Below are 22,267 nucleotides of genomic sequence, written 5' to 3' on the forward strand. Positions count from 1 at the left end.
AGCATCACTGGGGAAAGTTGTTCTATATCACTGAATTTTCCAATTAATGGAAACTCGCCAGGAGCAAAAACAAAACAATTTAATGCAAACCATTAAAAGTATTTATTTATTACGCAACTCCCAGACATAAAGAATGCCAAAGCAAACTAGAAGTTTCATTGATCACTCAGCATCATCCTTAAGATACAAAGTCCTAGGAATGCCCTCAGGGGGGTTTAAGAATCATAAAATGACCTAGGCTTCCTGATTTCTTGAGTTTCCTATCTGTTTTTGTTGCTTTTTCCTCCCTGTTAGGTTCCCAGTTATTGTTTCTTACTGCTCTCAGTATGCCTTGTCTTTTGCAGCAGCCAGCCTCTCCCTTTCTAACTTGCAATTTCCAATCTACTAACACTTGAAGCACAAGGTTATTGGAACTACATATAAAGAACTAGGCTCAAATGAATGCCTGATACTCTCTTCAAAAGATTTCCTAATTCACAGTCTAGCTTACAATGAAGTATTAATTACTATTAAACTATACTGCAGGTGTTTACCTGTATCTCGTGAAACGTTACTACATTACTTTTGTGTTATCCCTAATGTGTGTGCAAAATATACCAACCTTTAACTTGATGGATTATTGTTATGATTTCCTGAGCAAATTCTCCTGTAGGTTTGTTTTCAGTATTCTGAGTTGAGTCAAGATGTTCAAACACTGGATGAAAGTTCTCACTTTTCCTGCCAACAGCAACCAAATCATGTGACATCTGTCTCTCTGTGGAATAGCTAGAAGCAACCCTAGAATAATTCGCAAATGTTTAACTAAATTTGAAACTAGTTTGTGGAGAAAAGAATTTATCAAAAATTAAGATAGCTACAAAACTAAAAAGATGTATATCTTTTCTTATAATTAAGGCACTAAATTCCATGCCATAAAACATGTACAATAACAAGTAGGAGAAATTAACTACAGATACATGGCTCTGAGTTCTTTCAAATCAGAGGTCATTAAATATTTGCCACTTGAATAATAAAATCCTTCAAATTCTAAGTGAAACAATTTTTACTTCAAAAACACAAGGTATTAAAGACACTTACTATGCAAAATGTAATTGATTAGATTATTTTCTACTTCCAAATGGCCAAAATATTGTTAGTCCAGCAAAATTATTTTATCTTGAAATACTACCACACTTTAAAAAGCCGATATCAAACATAAGAACCTCTCTAACTTAATAAAAATCCTTATATCTTTATATCAGTAATAAGAAGCTTAGAATTGTATTTTGAAATAAAATTCTGTTAAGAGGTTAACTTAATTACAAAGTCTCACTAAATTCTCAGAAAATAGTCTTAGCTGTTAGGCAAAGTTATGGTCATTAACACCAGTTACAGTGTTCACCCTCAATGTACCCATAAAGAAATACTACCATTTATTATATAACCCCGGCTATCTTACCACTTTAATGCCTTCTGAATCTTATAACTTTTGTTAAGAGCTCTCCTGACCTCTAAGTACTTTTACAAACTAATGGTTATGATACAGAGCTAACTATTATTGAGGGCTTATCACGTGCCAAACATGGGGGCTTAGAGCTTACCAACATTATCTCATTTCATCTTTACAATAGCCCTATGGGGAAGGTGCCACGACCCTGAGACAATGGACGTCTTGGTTGCTTTGTCTCACATCCTAGAGATTAAGCATTCAAATGAACACGTCTTCCAACTGTTGTAATGAAAAACTATACCTTATTCCAAGAATGCTGTGCTTGCTTAAAACTACTCAGAAATTCTTTGTCTGGAGGTACTTTATGCATCAATGAAGAAATTTTCTCATTATTTTATAATTATATCTCATTTTGGACCCAAAATGGCACTAATCAGCTTGTACCTATCTTATTTCCCTGTACTTAACTCTAAATTGCTTTTGGCTCCTCTCAAAAATCAAGTTCATTGTCCAAAGAACTGACATTTGCAACTGCTGGGGTTCTTAATAGCTACATTACAGGCTCAGAAGATAAATCCGAAAGAGAGCCCTGAAGTATGTTTTAAATAACAGAGCACCACTGGAATAGCTCATCATATAGCAGAAAGCAGACCGACAGATGTGTCTGGGGGTACGAGTGCATGCATGCACATATGTATTTATTTATTTAAGTCCTGTAACAGCCATATATCTAAACTGCTGCAGGGTTATAAGGGGCTTACAGATATTCTTTAACTAAAAATTGTAGCTCCTCTAATAAAAATGGTTTTGAGTGTCTATTTATAACTTATCAGAGGAAATGCTTCCATCTGACTTTCCGTGCTCCCTGCTCTCAGACCAGCATTGCCAGGGACAACTCCGTGCCAAGGCAGAAACACAGAAATGGAACCATGCAGCAGGTTGACCGCACTGCTGTGGTTTTGTTGATTCATTAGAAGGACTTTCATTAGAAAGAAGGCGCATTTCCCTTCTTTCCTCCTAATTTGCTCCAAGCTTCCCACTGTGTATGTGATAACTAGCTAAGAGACATTTGCTGGCAAATGTTAGAACACCCCGTAACGACCTCCACTAACAAAGAATTACAAATGCTCTCTGTTTAAGGGGGTTTAAAGTTACAAAATTCCTGTGCCATACCAAAAAAAAAAAAAAATAGCCTTTAAAAACATTTTATAGGAGGAAACTAGTATATTTAAATAGAACTATACAAATGGTCCATACACCAGAGGAAATCAGTTGATAAGGTTTTTTTCTGGCAGCCTCAGTTTATACCAAAAGGAAATAAGCTAATAAAGATGTTCAGTTTTCCAATGGGTAATTATTAACATTTACTTAAAATTGCTTACAAATTACTGCTGAAACTCTTGTCCCCACTCCATGCTCAATCCTCAATCCGCAGGAGTTATATACTTTTAACTATGAAGCTATTATATATTTAATTCCTGAAATCTTAGTGTTTAAACTTGTTATCCATTAAAATTTATCCTAGAGTTCCTCTACTACAAGATATTTAAGAAAAAATTAAAATTATCATTTTCTAGAAAATATACATTAACACAGTAAAACCTCCAAATTTTAGTCTTTTAAAAATAATTATGATACTTTTGATACAAGAAAAACCCTCTTTAGATATGAGAATGCAAAATGTTCTAAATATTTATATTTGTAAATGTAATCATCTTTTGGTTCACATTTTACTTTTTACTATTTCCTATGGTATGGATTGATTAACAAGTTAATAATTTCAGGAAATATCCGCAAAGCAAGTAGTTAAGCTAAAAAGATCAAATGTTCTCATTTGAGATGCATTTTAGACAATTTAAAAAATTAAAATACAGCCAAAAATCTCTATTCTAATACTATTTCTGGTACTAGTTTCATTAAATCTTCCAAGATCCTTTGCTCCCTCGACTGCGCTTTCCCTGTTTATTTTTCTGTTTAAGGATATTTCCACTGATGTTCTCTGAGCATTGTGGGTAATAACCAAGAAAACATAAAAAGCTACATTAAACCTTAATTTCCTGTTGTACACACTTAGGACTCATCAAAGAAACAAACTGCATGGCCAAACGGCAACAAAAAACCCAACAGCAGCCAAAACCAACAGATTCCCCTGCCCTCTGGAAGCTTCTCATATATATCAAAATCCATATGACACATATAAAGTTTTCCTTTCTGTCTTCTTCCAACTAATAACTAACACTTCATACAGCATCCTACAGTTCATATAAAGCACTTTCCCAATTACAGTCACATGCAGCATAACGACGTTTCCATTAATGACCACTTAAATGATGGTGGTACTGTATTTCTAGTCTACCTTTTCTAGGTTTAGATATGTTTAGATACACGAATAGTTACTGATGTGTTACAGTTGCCTACAGTATTCAGTACAGTAACATGCTGTGCAGGTTTGTAGCCTAGAAGCAATAGGCTCTACCATACAGCCTAGGTGTGTAGTAGGTTACATCATCTAGGTTTGTGTAAATACACTCTATGATCTTCAGAAAGTGGCAAAACCGCCTAACAAGACATTTCTCAGAATGTATCCCCATCGTTGAGCAATGCATGACTGTATATAATTTGCTCCTGTCTTCCTAAGAACAAATTTAGAAATTGTGGAGTTGAGGGAAAAGGTTCAGGGAGATTACTCCTCCCCTCATTCCGCATCTCAATACTTTTTGCACAAAAGTCCTCTAGTGGGCCTCCCCAGCCCCAGCATGCATTCAGTCTACCTCATAGACGACAACCCTCTGGCAGCCAGAACTGGGCTGCCGGCCCTCTCCTATCAGCTGATAATGTCAAATCCGGCTGGCAGTTGCAGCATTCTTACCTTTCAGTCTCCTTTCCCTCTATTCCTTTTCACTGCTCAAAACCACACAGGTCAAAGTTCCTGTGTATGTTTTACTGCCATTGTTAACCTGTAAATATAAAATTTCTTTTGCCTCATCTCCATGTGTCTGAAATACACCAGCCTTTGAAGCCTAGCTCACATGTCAACTACATGATGCCTCTCTTCAATTTCCCAGCTTGGTACCACCCATCTTCTGCTGAGTCACACATGCACTCCAATAAACCAAAGGAGAAACCTAATCGTATGCAGCTCTCTAGTCCCAGGGCACCCTAACAGACTGTCTCACACAGGGTAGGTCCTCAAAAAATACCCACTGAATGAATAAATAATGAATCAAAAATGACTTGGTCAATTTGAAATGAGTGTTTCAGCTAAAGAGATGATAAGGTCAAGTGCAGTGGCTCACGCCTGTAATCCCAGCTACTCGAGAGGCTACAGTTTCGGAGGCCAAGGCAGGAGGATTGCTTGAGCTCAGGAGTTCAAGACCAGCCTGGGTAACATAGCAAGACCTCATCTCGACTAAAAATTAAAAAAAAAAAAATTAGCCAGGCATGTTGATGTGTGCCTATAGTCCCAGCTACTCGAGAGGCTGAGGTGGGAGGATTGCTAGAGCCTAGGACATCAAGGCTGTAGTGAGCCGTGATCACAGCACTGCACTCCAGCTTGGGTGACAGAGCAAGACTGAGTGAGTGAGAGAGAGAGGACTTCAACATTTTATTTTTATTTTATTTTTGAGACAGGGTCTGGCTCTGTCACCCAGGCTGGAGGGCAGTGGCACAATCTCGGCTCACTGCAACCTCTGCCTCCTCAAGCCAATCTCCCACTTGGGCCTCCTGATTAGTTGGGACCATAAGTGTGCACCACTACACCTGGCTAATTTTTGTATTTTTTGTAGAGACGGAGTTTTACTATGTTGCCCAGGCTAATCTGAAACTCCTGAGCTCAAGGGATCTGCCTGCCTCGGCCTCGCAAAGTGCTGGGATTACAGGCATGGGCCACCATGCCCAGCCAGACTTCAACATTTTAATTGAGGCCAATTTAATTTTGTTTTTTTAACTTTCTTGGCTTTTTTTATTTTTTGCTTAACTTAGACCAATTTAAATTTAATATTTTTAATATAAAATCTCAAATATAAAGTTCAGAGATGAACATGATGATCCTCCATGTGTCTGTCGACTCAGCTTCAATGGTCACCAACACATGGCCAATCCAAGCAGACTCACAGAGCCAGGAGGAACTGCAGGCTAATTTGGGCCCAAAAGGTTATAGCCAAGTGACCTGCCCAATGTCACAAAGCTGATCAGTGGTCCACAGGAAGACAAAAACCTATGCACTCTAACTGCCAACAGAATCCCTATACAAGGCCTCCTAAGAGACACCAAGAGAAGCTAGGGTCAAAAATAGGAACAAAAGGGAACGTTATCTCAATTAATTTTTGATTTTAAAATGCGCATGAGAAATTAAAGTAGGGGAGAACTTTAGTTTTTTATGCTACATAACAGCAAGGTGGCAGGTCTGGGTATAAAATATATCCCCACCTGCAGCTTATTTTACCTCCAGCGGAACAGTGTCCATCATAGGTAAACTTATGTGAGTAGGTTCCCTTCCTTCAATCTCAGTTATGACTTTTCACATTGTTCCCTGCCTGCATGACACCCGTTTCCTCAGTGTCAGGGTTCCAATGTCCTCTGGGGCCCATCACCCACCTCCTCCCCTTTCAAAGCGGGAAAAGAGCTGATGGGGTAGAGAGGCTCTGTGTCTCTTCAGTGGGAAATAAAGGATTAGACGCAAATGTGGCCAATGTACTTAGTCCACCATCAACTCTGATAGCCATAAATGCTGATGGACAACCGTCCCCATGTCCCAGGTGTCTCGTATCAGCTTCCCAGGCGATCAAAGAAGCCTCTGATCCATCAGCAGCAGTTTATTCTGCTCCAGATATTAGTACCACCTCCTCCCTCCTCCCTCTCCCTCCTCCTCTTCCTTCCTGGCCTAGCCAAGGGTCAATCCCTCACCCACTCAGCCCAACATTAAACTAACACCTGCATTTGTCTGCCCCAAAACTTTCAGATGCATATATACAACAGTTAATGTTTTGCATATGTAACAACCTTAGTAGAAATTTTCATACTGATTCCCTAACTTACATTCTGAAACATATAATTATGACTCAGATGTAATTTCTGATAATGAAGTTTCTGACAGAGTGGATAATTAGAATACAGTCTTTCTTAACGGAAGTATTAACTATGCGGTGAACATTCAAGCAAGTGTTTACCTACTGCTGTTCTAGATACAAACTAGAATCTAAAAAACTCACAGAGTGATAACCTTTTGTTTTCAACCATACTGATAACTGGAATAACAAATATCAATTCTCAACCAAAGCTAAGTAAACAAATGCACAAAACTAGCCATTTTAGCATTTCCAAAAAAAAGCAGATGAACTCTCTAGATGTTAACCAATAAATAAAGTTCTCTCTGCACTCTGATTATTTTACTCTTTTCTAGAAAAGAAAAATCTAATTTATATTAATAGATGAAAACATAATTCTACTGAGGGCATTATCTTTGTTTTATGGATCAGTCCACATACAATTAAATCCAAACCACAAAATTCATCCATAACCCATTCACCAGGAAATAAAGATTTTGTTGACTATGACGCTTTATCATACTGAAAAGATGCATATATTTGCTCAGTTATTTATTTTTCAGGTCTTTGAACAGAGAGGATGTGCAGTGGAGGTTATTACACAAGCCATCCTGCAGGCCCTGGGCAGGTATTCAAATGGCCCTGGTATGCTGCCAGACCCCAGTGACAGATTATGAGATTTCACAAAATCATAGTTTATAAATTCAAAATAAAAGATGCAGCAGCCTCCATTTTAAGCTCATTTTTGTGACACATGATAAACATCAAGCTTCCATTTCTCATATCAAATTATAAAATTAACTGTTCAGTATCTCTAATGAGGTCTATTAAAATAAAACTCTTCACAACTGGTATTTCTAGCATTCTTTAAAAGTGTTACAATTTTTAAATTCTCTTTTCACTACAACACACTTCATTATTAAACATGGGGGTATCATTACTTTTATTTTTTTAGTTTTAATTTTTGAGACGGGTCTCGCTTTGTCACCCAGGCTGGAGTGCAGTGGCACAAACATGGCTCACTGCAGTCTCGATCTCCCGGGCTCAAGCCAATCCTCCCATCCCAGCCTCCCAAGAAGCTGGGACTACAGGCACATGTCACCACACCCAGCTAATTTTTGTATTTTTTTGTAGAAGTGGGGTTTCATCATGTTGCCTAGGCTGGTCTCGAACTGCTGAGCTCAAGCAATCAGCCTGCCCTAGCCTCCCACAAATGCTGGGATTACAGGTGTGAGCCATTGCACCTGGCCACATCATTACTTTTATTAAAAAGTTAAAAATTTTTATGCATTTCATTGTATATAATTTTACCTCAAAAGAAAAAAGAGGAACTGTAAACAAAAATTTATAAGGTATCTAAATGGGAGTGTCCTGACATTTGCAACTTACTTTGAAAAATATCCAAAAAATAAGGTGGAACAATGGATGAATAGATACATTTGTAATTATGAAAGTAAACTGTTAATTGTAGACTTTAGGTGGTGAGTATATGGGCGTTCACTGTAGAATTCTTTCAGCTTTTCTGTATGTTTGAACATTTTCAAAATAGAACGTTGGATAGAAAAAAAGCTTAAGGCTGGGTACGGTGGCTCATGCCTGTAATCCCAGTGTTTTGGGAGGCCAAGGAGGGATGATTGCATGAGGCCATGAGATTGAGACCAGCCTGGGCAACGTAGCAAGATTTCTATCTCTACAAAATATTTTTTATTAGCTGGGTGTGGTGGTGCATGCCTGTAGTCCCAGCTACTCAGGAGGCTGATGCAGGAGAATTACTTGAGCCCAGGAGTTCAAGGCTGCAGTGAGCCATGATCACACCACTGCACTCCAGCCTGGGTAACAGAGCATGACCCTGTCTCGAAAAGAAAAAAAGAAAGAAAGAAAAGTGTGTACGCTATATGTTATATATGTATATCTCATGGCCATCAGAATGTAATCCAATAATCCAAGCTCCCCTCCCTTTTTTTTTCTTTTTTTTTTTTTTGAGACAGAGTCTCACTCTATTGCCCAGGCTGGGGTGCAATGGCACGATGATGGCTCACTGCAGCCTCAAACTCCTAAGCTCAAGCGATCCTCCGACCTCAGCTTCCCAAAGTGCTCTGATTACAGGCATGAGCTACTGTGCCCAGCCGTTAAGGTAACATTATTAAACTTGGTACTTACAGAAGCTTTTGTGCTTTTAAGATGAAGAACTAGTAGGAGATATAATAGCACAAAATTATTTAAGACATATGTAAAAAGATACAAAATTATTAATATACCGCAGCAGTCATGTATAAATATACATAGAAAAATAACTAGACTAAAATGCAAATAAAATTGTTGTAGAGTAGTAGAATTATGGATGATTCTCCCCCTTTATTTCTTGAACTTTCTGTAATATAATCATACTTATAAATGCTTTCTGAGCACATATATAAATGCACATACGTATATTTAAAAATATTTTCTACAAGTGCAATGAATGCAAAAGAACTATGAGGTGGGGTGTTGCCATGTCTAAATTTAAGAAAAGGAACAGAGGCCAGGTACAGTGGCTCAGGCTGGTAATGCCAGTGCTCTGGGAGGCCGAGGTGAGAGGATCGTTTGAGGCCAGGAGTTTGAGACCAGCCTGGGCAACATAGCAAGATTCCGTCTCTACAAAAAAAGAAAAAAATTAGCTGGGCATGGTGGCATGCACCTATAGTCCTAGATACTCAGGAGGCCAACACAGGAGAGGCAGGAGGATCATCTGAGCCCAGGAGTTTGAGGTTGCAGTGAGCTGTGATCGTGCCACTGCACTCCAGCCTGGGCAACACAGCAAGACCCTGTCTCAAAAGAAAAGGAGAGAAAAGAAAAAGGAACAAAAAATATTTTGTTTTACAAAAAAGGACTTGTGGGTTTATCTCCCCCAAACCCTTTGGATTTTGTTTTCTCTCATTTTTGGTTCAAAAACAAATGAGTCAAGCATGAATATAAACATACCAAATCAACATGGCCCACTCCTTTTCATTCACATACTCGTAGCGTATTAAGGTCATGAACAGTTTTAGCCGTTTAGTTTTAGGCCAACTGCAGTGCCTTATTATATACATTAAATGGAAGTAATATTTGTCGAGGAACAAAGCACGTGAGTCTGCTTTAAGAGAATGTAACCTATAACAACAATAGTCTATTTTTTTAAAGAATCATTAAGGGCTAAATTAAATGTCTTATAAATAGGCATCTTCTCAGATTATGGTGTAATTTCCTCTACCTGGGAGAATCTAGTTGGTTGAGCCCCAGTCATTTTGAGATGGCAGCAAAAACCACATTAAGTCACCTGCCTCATTGAGTCATAAGGGAACACGTGGATTTGAGCCCAAGCCACTCTGACTTAGACAAGTCACTTCATCTCTCAGGGCCGCGCTTTCCTCCTGTATAAAACTAGGTCCTGCTAAGGTCCCTTTCAGCTCAAAAAATTCTCTGAATCTCAGGCAACAGAAAGCACAGGCTCTGAGAAACTGAGCAAGGACTAGGTTTTCTTGAACTCTACCCAGCTAATCCTTGGATAAGGAAAACCTGGCAGCATAAAAACAAGTGAATTTGTAAAGAGGAACAACTCCACAGAATGCCCCACATCCAAGAAGCATCTGGAGATAGGACGTGGAAACAAGGAGACACGAAATCGCTCCCATGTAACTAATCACAGGAAACAGCCTCACTACAGGGCTTTTTTTGGGGAAAATTCTTGGCAATCCCTCCCACTTGATGGACTCTAAACACACTATTAATTCCATTTTGGAAGCTGCAAATAAAGATTGTAGAAACATTATCAAATATCATAAAGAAAAAACAAAGATAATACCTGAATGTATTTACTGTTTTCTTCACATCTACTTTAACTGTAAGTGATTTCTTCCTAAGATTGATAGGCGAGGGTTTCACATCAGAAAGTTTTTGACTTTTATCAAGTTGGTTACTGGAAGAATTGCTCTCTTTTCTGCAATCCCCTTCTTTCTTTATTTTTTCCTTCCGTTTGTCATTACTAGACCTCAAATCAACATCATTTTTATTTGGATAAGTACAGGCAATGCTGTCTTTCTTAGACGGTTTAAAAGGTTCTTTGACTTGTCCATCTTGAGTCTCTCTCCCTCTTCCAGTATTAAAACAATCTAACTCTCTATTTACAGGGCCTTTTTGAAAACTGTATTTTCTATCTTCTTCCTTACAGTACTTCTGAGTTCTCCCATCAGAAAAGTCCTGGTCCCCATCCGAGAGCTTAGGACGTTTGTGACGATAGTCATAGGATACTTTGGTTGCTGAACTGGTCTCTGGGTGTTCCCTCTCAGCATGTCGATAAGTCTGGGGCCCAAGGTTCCACTGGTCTGTGTCCTCTTGGTAAGGTGGGAGGGAATGCTCGGGCTTCCACTTTGGATTCCTGGCAGGCTCTCTGCTTTCATACCTCTCCACGTCTTTAGGTCTTTTTGATGTGTGTCCATATTTTCTGAAATCACGATCCTCAGGATACCTGTGTTGACATAAAGCAGTTTACACTTGCAATAGAGAGAAGAAAGGGAGAATTTATATGTGTAGAATGTTGGGCAGCATGGCTTTAAATGCAGAATGCAGTGGCAAGCTAATCTATAATCCCTTAAGCCAATTCTAGAGGCATAAGGCAGTTAAAGAGGAAAATACCATCTTTTAAAAGTATTCTAGCCATCAACATGATTTACTGTAAAAAGAAATACTTCACTACTACCAGTACACCATAACTAAATTACAATGCTTTTTGTCTTTTTAGACAAAAGCTTTTCAAGGTGGTTATCTTCAACCATAAAGTAAACAGACCTTTTCACTTGAGGCATTATACTAAATTACCCAGGTTTAATGTTTTCCTATACCTCTTCTGAAATGAGCTCCTTGTCTCAAAGTCTTCAGAGCCTCTTCTAGTTGACTGGGAGTATTTTTCTTCTTGTATCCTCTGGTGCCTCAACTCATCTTCATGCCACTTTCCTTCAAATCTAAAAGAATCTGCTATTGACCTCTGAGGTGGTTTCCCTCCTTTTCCACTTCCTCTAACTCTGTGGTCATCAGGACTATACCCTCCTTGCACTTTCTGGGGATAAGAATTCCTCTCATGCTCTTTGTAGGGTATACCCTCTGAGTATTTGGGCATATACTGAGCTCTCCTGTTACTGTCCCCTCTTCCAGGCGAATATCCTCGGTGAGGCTTATACATATAAACATTTTCTAAAGAGTTTCTTATGTTAGGGGAAGGTGATCTATGTTCATAAGACTGGTAATATATATTTCCACGAGAGGGAATCCTTGGTTTACTCTGTCCATGTTTCTCACTGTCCATTCTCCAAGCGACGGGTCTTTTTGGATCCTTCCTATATTCACAGCCATAATGCCCGTGAGAATGTCTTTGCTTGTAGTGTTCAGCATTTCTAGGTACTGGCGATAAAGACCTATGTAAACAAACACAGAAAAGTGTAATCCATTTAAAGATAATCAACTAAGTGTGTCTTAATATGACCTACCGAAAACAGTTGCTTTTCCTAGGATCCTTCAGCTTCTTCCACTCAAACTAAATTCATCAATTTGCTACATCTGCATTCTAAATTGTACATTTGGGGGTCTGACTATAGTACTGCCCAATCAACAAGCATACTCTTTCCATCTGAACTAAGGTATTCCATGTGCTGATCCAAATGAGCTGAGCACACCTTTCCCATTGGAGGAGGGCCAGCTTAGGTACACAGCAGGATCCATTTTAGAAGACTGCTGACAGCAAAGTTCTGGCAAAAGAAGATGCAGTGACTTCAAAGGGCCAGTCAGCAAAAGCTTACATCCTGCTCAAAGGCCAGGTAAGAAACAAGCAGGGGCCGGGCGCGGTGGCTCAAGCCTGTAATCCCAGCACTTTGGGAGGCCGAGACAGGCGGATCACGACGTCAGGAGTTCGAGACCATCCTGGCTAACACGGTGAAACCCCGTCTCTACTAAAAAATACAAAAAACTAGCCGGGCGAGGTGGTGGGCGCCTGTAGTCCCAACTACTCGGGAGGCTGAGGCAGGAGAATGGCGTGAATCCGGGAGGCGGAGCTTGCAGTGAGCTGAGATCCGGCCACTGCACTCCAGCCTGGGCGACACAGCAAGACTCCGTCTCAAAAAAAAAAAAAAAAAAAAAAAGAAACAAGCAGGAAGGCACAAATCAATGTGTAGGAGGGCCTCCAGCAAACTGAACATCACCTCTGACAATAAATTAGAGTCTAAGATTTAATGATGCTACAATTCAAACTCAGAACCAAGCCAGGCCCAGAGCTTCTCCAGTTGATTGTCTACTTTCTCCACTAAGGCTGTATCAAGGAGCAAAACATATGTACTCAACCGGGGGAGAAGGGGGAACAAGAGGCTCTTAAGACTTGAATCTCATGCTTAATTCCTCCAGAAATACCTCTAACATAGGTAAGTTGCTTTTTGTTCCCAGATCTGTTCCTTTGCATATCTACGGAAAGATGTGCTGTTCGAACAGAGCTTGTAACTTTGGTGAAGTTATACTTTAAAGTAGCTATAATGCTCTCCAGGGACAGCACATTCTTTCTGGAACTACCTTCTCCATACCTCAGCATTGCCAACATTGAGGCTTCTGTATTCAGGGAAACCAATTTGGGTTGCCTAGACGTAAAGAGAGGTGTGCCACTATCTGGGACACAATACAGTTCCATTTTGTACCTGGGGACCTTTCCCCCCATCTGACCTGCCCAATTTCTCCATCTCCTCCCTGAGGGTTTAATGTCTTCTAATCAATGAGGAAGCGATCCTTGCAGCTTCTGTTATGGCTCTCTCTTAGAAGCGGCCATGGAGTTGGTGCAACCATGAGTGAATCCCTTTCCTTTCGATGATAAGTCTGTGCCCTCCCTACAATAAAGGAGGTAGATCTACCTTCCTCATGTATATACTGAACTTGGCAATATTGCCCTCTGGAGTCACCAAGCTAGACATACCGGCAAGTGCTATGTAGCTAAAGCAGAAACTCTGCCATCCAGCTGGCTATACCTCATCACAGGAGGAAGCAACTGGAGCCTCTGAGGACTTCTGGAAGATTTCATCTCTTTCATAGCCAAGGAGAAAAGATGGCAGCCAGAGTCAAAGGTCTTCCAGTCTGGATGGAATTCCCAATAACTTACTTTTAATCCCTACTTCACATTCAATATTGGTTTGATATGATATTTTATATGTTTTATTGCATAGTGTCCCTTTCTTCTGAAGAAGGTTGCTGGAATAGTTGCTATTGCTTTTGGTTTTCCTAAAGGAACAAAAAAGACTCAAGGAGTCTATTGGGAGACAATTCTCCACAGTCTCTTGAGTTCTGCACACCTTGTGAGCGCCTTTTGAGCAGAGGCACTGGCAGCCTTTGTTCTAAGGCAGTGTTGCAAGATAGAGATAGGGTCTCCCTCAGGGAAAAGGGTTGATGTGTTTGCTGTCCATTATTTGCAGCCCCTGATAAGGGACTCATGTTCCTCAGTTGTACTGTAACCGCACCACCTGTATGGAAAGCTCGCTGCCTCATAGCATGCACCCAGTCAGTGGCTCTGCGGTGCCAGCCCTCATGGGACCCAGAGGGTGAGGGGAATGACAGGAACATGAAGCTCAAGCTGCTTGCTGTACTCTGAGTAATAAAGGCCTTTATCTCTGACCCGAGTGCCCTGTGGCAGGCTAATAATGTGTTAGTTCGCAAGTAGGGTAAAATATCAGATCCTTTATAGTTCTTAACAAAGAAACCTGAGATGGAACCTGGAAATCAGGCACTGAGCTTGGCAGGGTCTCTTGTGCCCCTCACCAGCGGCTTTTGTCTTATCAAGAAAAGACCTCTGTGGGCCAGGAGCGGTGGCTCACACCTGTAATCCCAGCACTTTGGGAGGCCGAAGCAGGTGGATCACTAGGACAGGAGATCGAGACCATCCTGGCTAACACAGTGAAACCCCGTCTCTACTCAAAATACAAAAAATTAGCTGGGTGCAGTGGCGGGTGCCTGTAGTTCCAGCTACTCAGGAGGCTGAGGCAGGAGAATGGTGTGAACCTCGGAGGCGGAGCTTGCAGTGAGCCGAGATCGCGCCACTGCACTCCAGCCTGGGTGACTGAGCGAGACTCCATCTCAAAAAAAAAAAAACAAAACAAAACAAAAAGACCTCTGTGATACCCTTTTAAAATCATTCACTTCTTTACATTCCCTTTTCTTTCTCAAATTCCTTGCCATTACAAGTTGCTCCTGTGAATTACAAAATGAAAACTGTTGACAAAATGATTGATTAGTTACTGCATAACCGAAACGCATAAGCAAAATGGGCAAGTTATCGTAACATGAAAAATCTTGGTCTGTCTTTTTTGTGTGAAATGATGGTCCTTTTTAAGTCTCAGAAAATACTAGTCACATTTACAGCTCGGTGCCTTTGCTCCTGCTCTCCCCCTTAACTAGAATACTTCTCTTCACTCTTTCTGCCTTTAGAAGTTCTACACATCCTGAAATGCCCAGATAAAATTGTTTTCATCTCTTCTTTGAAGACTTTCTTAGTACCATTTCCCTCCACAAAAACACAATTATTTCCTCCCTGAAAATCCAGAATCCTTTGTCCCAATAAGTAGCACAGCACCTTCCCCACTGTATCATAATTGGCCATGGTGTCAATCTCAAAGCCCAACCACGTGCTTGCTGAAGCCACAGAAGATGGCATATTTGCTTTTGTAGACCAAGAACCTGCCTGTAGCAGGTGTACAATAAAGACTGGTTAAATTGCTCCAATCTAATGATACATACTTTTGATACTACCAAGCTGGAAAGAGGAGAAATGGACTATAATCAAACTATTCAAAAGGAAACTCCCAATTTTCTACCTCGAAATTTCTTTAAACATATTAATTATGAAAAAATAAAATGAAATCCATACTGAGGAGTTCTAAACTACTCACTAATTCAAAAAATGTAATACTCTCAAAGATGTTTCTCACTCTCTCCTGCTGTGGCCACTGCTTTGCTTTTCATTATGGATTAACTCTAGCTACCTTCTATGATTAAACAAAGCTGTCAGCTACTAAAATGTAGAAATACAACCTCTACTATGATAAAGTACCTACTGTGAATAACCAGGTCTCATGAGCTTATTAAGTGTTTACTAGTACTGGTGAAATTGAAAGTCACAGCACATCCCAAATCCAAGCTTACTCTGCTAAGAACTGCTCACCTGTGTTTCCACCTGGGGGATCTAGATCGTGACCGTGCCATCCTTTGACACGTGAGCCACTATCCACTTTTTACACTGCAAAGAAACACAGGATTAGCAAGTTTGTAGAAAGAGCCTACAATTTGATCTAAAACACAGCGAATGCTGTCAATTTACTTAAACCCTTTGTGCCTCAGTTTCCTCATCTATAACATGGAAATAATAATAGCACCCCTTCTTATTGGAATGTTGTCAGGATAAAATGAATTAAATCAGGGATCAGTAAACCTTGTCTGCAAAGTGCTGAATAGTAACTATTTCAGGCTTTGCAGGCCATATAAGGTCTCTGTCACATCTGTTTCTTCTTTTTTTTAAAGCAACTCTTTAAAAATGTAAAAATGTGACTAGACAACATTGAGATGTGCCGTAAGTATAAAATCCACATCAAATTTCAAAGATTTCATATAAAAAATGTAAAATGTTTTATTAATGTATTTCTAATATTAACTACATGTTGAAATATTTTAAATATACTAGGTTAAAGGCACTATATTGGTCAAAATTAATTAAAAAAATAAAAGTACAAAAACTATTTAGCTCAAGTGGGTCATACAAAAATAGGCCCAGCAAGTCAAATGCATTGTAGTTTAATGACCCCTAAATTAAATCATAAAAAGAGCTTATTGGTATCTGGCACACAGCAACTGCTAAATAAGTATTCCAAAAAGAGGAAAAATTACCCAGAATTCCTCTATCTGAATACAAGCACTACTACTTTCCTGTCTTTCACCATGTACAGAAACACTTCATATAATCACAGTTAAAATGTTTAGGAATACATGGTGGTATACACTGCTTTTTAAATTGTTGGATTCTAAGAATTACAATTTCTTTTTTTAATTTTTTTTTTTTTTTTTTTTTTTGAGACAGGGTTTTGCTCTTTCACCCAGGCTAGAGTGCAGTGGTGCAATCACAGTTCACTGCAGCCTCGACTTCCCAGGCTCCAGCGATGCTTGACCTCCCAAGTAGCTGGGACGACAAGTATGCACAACCACACCTGGCTAATTTTTGTATTTTTGGTAGACACAGGGTTTTGCCATGTTGCCCAGCTTGGTCTGGATCTCCTGAGCTCAAGCAATCCTCCGACCTTGGCCTCCCAAAGTGCTGGGATTACAGGCGTGAGCTACCACAGCCGGTCAGAATTACAATTTCGAATATTCAACTGCTGCCTAACTTTCCACCAGACAAATATACCCAAAATGTAACTGAACATTATTAGACACTTAGTTTGCTTCTGGTTTTTTGCTAAAACAAATAATGTTAAATAAGTAAATTTTAAAAGGCACTTCTAAACTTGGTTTTTCAAATATTCTCCAGTCTTTAAAAGAAACTGATAGCTTCAGAAACTGATTTTTAAAAATACATAAGTAGGTATAATCTCCTATACTAGCTATTATTTATAACTCAGTAGTCCTCAGTTCTGATACCAATATTAAGTAGTTCCTAACTTAGTGGTCCCAATCCCCTGGTGGCTTCTAAAACGACTGCCATGGGCTCATGAATGATCATATAGCTACCATGTACAGACTACCGAATAAACAAGTATATGTCTCATGTATTATGCACCTCGATTTTGCAAATTTCTGAAGATACTATGGTGAAACTAAAATATAAAGACTTCTTGTCACTATGCAGTTTTTCCACCCACAGATACAAAAAGTACAATTATTACGTAGACATCAGTTTAGAAGGCGGTCCTCATACTCAATGGTTTGCAAACTACTGTTATCCTGAATTTCAGAAGAAAGTAAAAGCATATGAAGTCAGAGAACTTGAACTAGATCACTCATCAGAGGAAGTACAATCAATTCAATTCATTTAGTTATACACAGCCTCTTTCGAAAAAGATTTTGAGGCTAAGAACAATTAGCTCACAAAGTATTACGAAATTAAAACACTAAAGGAAAAAAATGTTTACTTAGTAACTAAAAGTATCAAAATGTATTCACTTGGCCTGGCCTGGTGGCTCACGCCTGTAATCTCAGCACTTTGGGAGGCTGATGTGGGTGGATCACCAGGTCAGGAGATCGAGACCATCCTGGCTAACACAGTGAAACCCCGTTTCTACTAAAAATACAAAAAATTAGCCGGGCGTGGTGGTGGGCACCTGTAGTCCCAGCTACTCGGGAGGCTGAGGCAGGAGGATGGCGTGAACCTGGGAGGCAGTGCTTGCAGTGAGCCGAGATCATACCACTGCACTCCAGCCTGGGAGACAGAGCAAGATTCTGTCTCAAAAAAAAAAAAAAAAAAAAGAAAAGTAATCATTTAACAAATTTTGCTGTGTACCAATTATTTGCCAGACACTGTTCTAGGGCTACAGCAGTGAACAAAAACAGGCAAAACTTCCTGCTCTGATAGAGATTACATTCAATAGGGAAGTTATAATTTAAATAAACTCTGGGTATCAGTTCATACCTATTAAATTTAACGAAAATAATAAACCCAAAGGTGGTAATTTTTTTTCGGGGGGGTAACAAAAATATTGCTGATGATAATGAGAAAGGAAAATTTTTCTGGAGCATAATCTTTTTTTCTTTTTTAAAAACAAAACATATTTATTGATGTTGAACTCACACGCCATACAGTTTACCCATTTAAAGTGTACAATTCAATGTTTTTTAGTATATTCACAGTGATATACAACCATTATCACTGTCTAGTTGTAGAACATTTTCACCCTCCCAAAAGAGACCCTGTTAGCTGTGACTCCCCACTTTTCCCCTCCCCTGCTTAGCCCGTTTCTATGGATCTGCTTATTCGAATCATTTCATATAAATGGAATCAAACAGTATGTGGTTTTTTTGTGACTGGCTTCTTTCACTTAGCATGTTTTCAAGATTCACCTGTGTTGTAGCATGTATCAGTACGTCATCCCTTTTTATGGTAGAATAATAGACATTTCACTGTATGGGTACATCACATTTTGTTCATTCATTCACCTCTCCATGCATATTTGGGTTGTTTCTACCTTTCAGCTATTATAAATAATGCTCTTACGAACATTTGTGTACAAGTTGTTGTGTGGACATATGTTTTCATTTCCTTGGGTATATACCTAGGAGTGGAATTACTGGGTCACTTGGTAACTCTATGTTTAACTTTTTGAGGATCTGCCAAACTTTTCCAAAGTAGCTGCACCATTTTACATTCCCACCAGCAGTGTATGAGGGTTCTAATTTTTCTATATCCTCACCAACACTTACTATATTTTTGACTATAGCCAACCTAGTGGGTATGAAGTGGTATCTCATTGTGGTTTTGATTTGCATTTCCCTAATGACTAATGGAGAGTAATCTTGAAACATGTAAGAAACTATGAAACTAATCATACCTCCTTTCCTTTAATATAGTAATTTCAGTTTAAACTTGTTTTAAAAAATAATTCAAAAGAAAAAAATCAGCTGTGTATACTAAGATGTTTGTATCAGTTTTATTTATAATAGTAAAGAAAAAAAGCCCACAAAAACTAATAACCCAAATGCTCAATAAAAAAGATTAAATGAATGTAAGATAAATACATCTAGTTGCTTCCTACCTTTTTCCCAGCCTTACGTATGTCTTTTCCTCCACACACCCTACTAGTCCCCTACACCACACTACTCGCTTTCCCTGATCAGGCCGTGCTGGTCCAGCACATGTATGGCCTTCCCTCAGTCAGCTTGACAAACCCCTATTTCTCCTGACTGTGTAACTATCACATCCCCTAGGACTCTTTCCTGGACTTTCTTTTTTTTCCCTCTGGGCTTCTTTCTCCTTGGGAATTCTGGGTTTATTTTGCAATTATTTCAACACACTGTATTTATTTACATAATTGTATTTATTTCAATAGGCAAAAGACTCCATTATCACAGAACACAAAACTCAAATGACCCATGAACATATGAAATGTTCAACTTAATTAGCAACTGGGAAAACACAAATTAAGATCATAGCCATTTGATATGCCAAAGGGCTATGATCACTCATCAGATAGGCCAAAAATGTTTTTTAAGTTGCATATTCGAAAATGTTGGCAAAGATGTGTGAAAATGGGAACTCTCAGTTACTGCTAGGTGAACTGTACATGGTACAGTATAACCAGTTTGAAAATACCGTTGCCCCTTGGTATACTCAGGGGATTGCTTCCAGAATCCCCACATATGCCAAAATCCGTGCATATCGAAGTCCCTCTGCACAGGCAGCTTTCGCATATCTCAAATGCCGTATTTTCTATACACGTTTCTTTGGGAAAAACTCCACATATGAGTGGACCCACACAGTTCAAGCCCGTGTTGTTCAAGTGTCACCTGTAGTTTGGAAATACCCAATAAAGTCGAACATGCCCATATCCCACAGCCCAGCAATTCCATGCAGGAATATACATTGGAGTAGTTCTCAAACTTTAGTGTGCATTAGAATCACCTGGAAGGCTGGTTAAAATACAGATTGCTGGGCCCTGCCCCTGGGGTGGGCCCCACTCTAGCAGGTTCCCAGGTGATGTCGGTGCTGCTGGTCCAGGAGCTACAGAACCACTGGTTTTAAAGTTAAAGTGGAGATCACTTAGGAGAAAATATTTACAAGTGAGATTTATTGCATGTGATAAAAGAAGTATTACTAAGAACATTTTCCTTTGCCCAATATTAAAATTAGCTTTATTAAAATTCAAATGGGCCAGGCACAGTGGCTCATTCATGCCTGTAATCCCAGCACTTTGGGAGGCTGAGACAGGCGGATCACGAAGTCAGGAGATGGAGATCATCCTGGCTAAAATGGTGAAAACCCGTCTCTACTAAAAATACAAAAAGTAGCGGGGCATGGTGGCACGCGCCTGTAGTCCCAGCTACTCAGGAGGTTGAGGCAGGAGAATCGCTTGAACCTGGGGGGCGGAGGTTGCAGTGAGCTGAGATCGCACCACTGGACTCCAGCCTGAGTGACAGAGCGAGACTCCGCCTCAAAAAAAAAAAAAAAAAATCAAACTATTCATTCAAAGATGGTGAATTTTATTGCATATAAATTATACCTCAAAGCTGTAAAAACATTAGCTTTGGGGTGAGGAAAATATTCTAAAATTAGATCAGATATTATGGAGATGGTTACATGACTCTGCAAGCATACTAAAAACCACTGAAATGCACACTTTAAACCAGTAAATTATAAAGCTATTTTTTAAAGTTAACTTTGTTTGCAATTGCTTAGTGGGCATCAGCTGGTAATGACAAGTACTAGTTCAGCTGCTTGATAGATAAGAGAGGAGGTTTAAACATACAGCCTGAGCTGAGAATGCTTTTTACATTTTAAAGGGGAGGAGGAGGAGGAGGGGGAGGAGGAGGAGGAGGAGGAGGAGGAGGAGGGGGGACAGAGACTGTATGTGACCCACAAAGTCTAAAATATTTACAATATGGTTCTTTTTTCTTTTTTTTTTCTTTTCTTTTTTTGAGATGGAGTCTCACTCTGTCACCCAGGCTGGAGAGCAGTGCTGCAATCTCAGCTCACTGCAACCTCCACCTCCTGGGTTCAAGCGATTCTTGTGCCTCAGCCTCCCAAGTAAATGGGACTACAGGTGTGCGCCACCATGCCTGGCTAATCTTTGTACTTTTTTTTTTTTTTTTTTTTTTTTTTTTGAGACGGAGTCTCGCTCTGTCACCCAGGCTGGAGTGCAGTGGCCGGATCTCAGCTCACTGCAAGCTCCGCCTCCCGGGTTCACGCCATTCTCCTGCCTCAGCCTCCCGAGTAGCTGGGACTACAGGCGCCTGCCACCTCGCCCGGCTAAGTTTTTGTATTTTTAGTAGAGACGGGGTTTCACTGTGTTACCCAGGATGGTCTCGATCTCCTGACCTCGTGATCCGCCCGTCTCGGCCTCCCAAAGTGCTGGGATTACAGGCTTGAGCCACCGCGCCCAGCCTATCTTTGTACTTTTAGTAGAGACAGGGTTTCACCATGTTGGCCAGGCTGGTCTTGAACTTCTGGCCTTAAATGATCTGCCCGCCTCAGACTCCCAAAGTGCTGGGATTACAGACCTGAGCCACTGCGCCCAGCCCATGCCCAGCTAATTTTTAAAATTTTTTGTAGAGATGGGTCTCAATATGTTGCCAGGGTGGTCTCAAACTCTTAGGCTCAAGAGATCCTCCTGCCTTGACCTTTCAAAGCGTTGGGATTACAGGTGTGAACCACCACACATGGCTGCCAGGGGCATTTCACACACCTTCCTCCTGGAAACATTTTCTTCACTTGGATTCCAGAATACTACACTTTTTTGGTTTTCCTCCTACCTCTATAACAATTCCTTTTGTCTCTTTTGCCAATTTTTCCCCATCTTCCCCATCATCACCCTGACCCTTAAGAGTGAACCCTGTCTTCCTCTAAATAGTGACTTTGGTCCTTGGACTTGTGTCTGTACTCTCATTCAGTCTCATGCCTTTAAATACCCTCTATAAACTAACAACCTCAAATTTATATCTCCAGCTCACACCCATCCCATGCACTCCAGTCTTGCATATCCAACAGCCCACTGGATTCTGTAAACATGTCCTTGAGCAAACTCCTGATCTCCCTCCAACATTTTCTCCTCTTACAGTC

General features: G+C 39.9%; 1 protein-coding gene and 1 long non-coding RNA gene across 18 annotated transcripts in view; one reads left to right on the forward strand and one right to left on the reverse strand.

Moving 5' to 3' along the window:
• Nucleotides 1-22,267, reverse strand: part of BCLAF3 (BCLAF1 and THRAP3 family member 3) — a 72,763-nt gene that overhangs the window by 35,240 nt on the left and 15,256 nt on the right. For 7 of the 16 annotated variants that reach the window (XM_074029006.1, XM_074029003.1, XM_074029004.1 and 4 more), the window contains 4 exons: nucleotides 15,674-15,748; nucleotides 11,334-11,903; nucleotides 10,298-10,960; nucleotides 602-717 (listed from right to left, as the gene is read on the reverse strand). In XM_074029006.1, the coding sequence (XP_073885107.1) occupies nucleotides 602-717; nucleotides 10,298-10,960; nucleotides 11,334-11,903; nucleotides 15,674-15,714 (1,390 nt within the window). In that variant the 5' untranslated portion in view covers nucleotides 15,715-15,748. Of the gene's footprint in view, nucleotides 1-601; nucleotides 778-10,297; nucleotides 10,961-11,333; nucleotides 11,904-15,673; nucleotides 15,749-22,267 lie in introns of all 16 variants that reach the window. The other 9 variants (XM_045384436.3, XM_045384434.3, XM_045384433.3 and 6 more) reach the window with 2 other exon arrangements.
• Nucleotides 1-22,267, forward strand: part of LOC102129810 (uncharacterized) — a 34,813-nt gene that overhangs the window by 1,324 nt on the left and 11,222 nt on the right. The window lies entirely within an intron of this gene.

Source organism: Macaca fascicularis, chromosome X (genome assembly GCF_037993035.2).
Source record: "Macaca fascicularis isolate 582-1 chromosome X, T2T-MFA8v1.1".
NCBI lineage: Eukaryota > Metazoa > Chordata > Mammalia > Primates > Cercopithecidae > Macaca > Macaca fascicularis.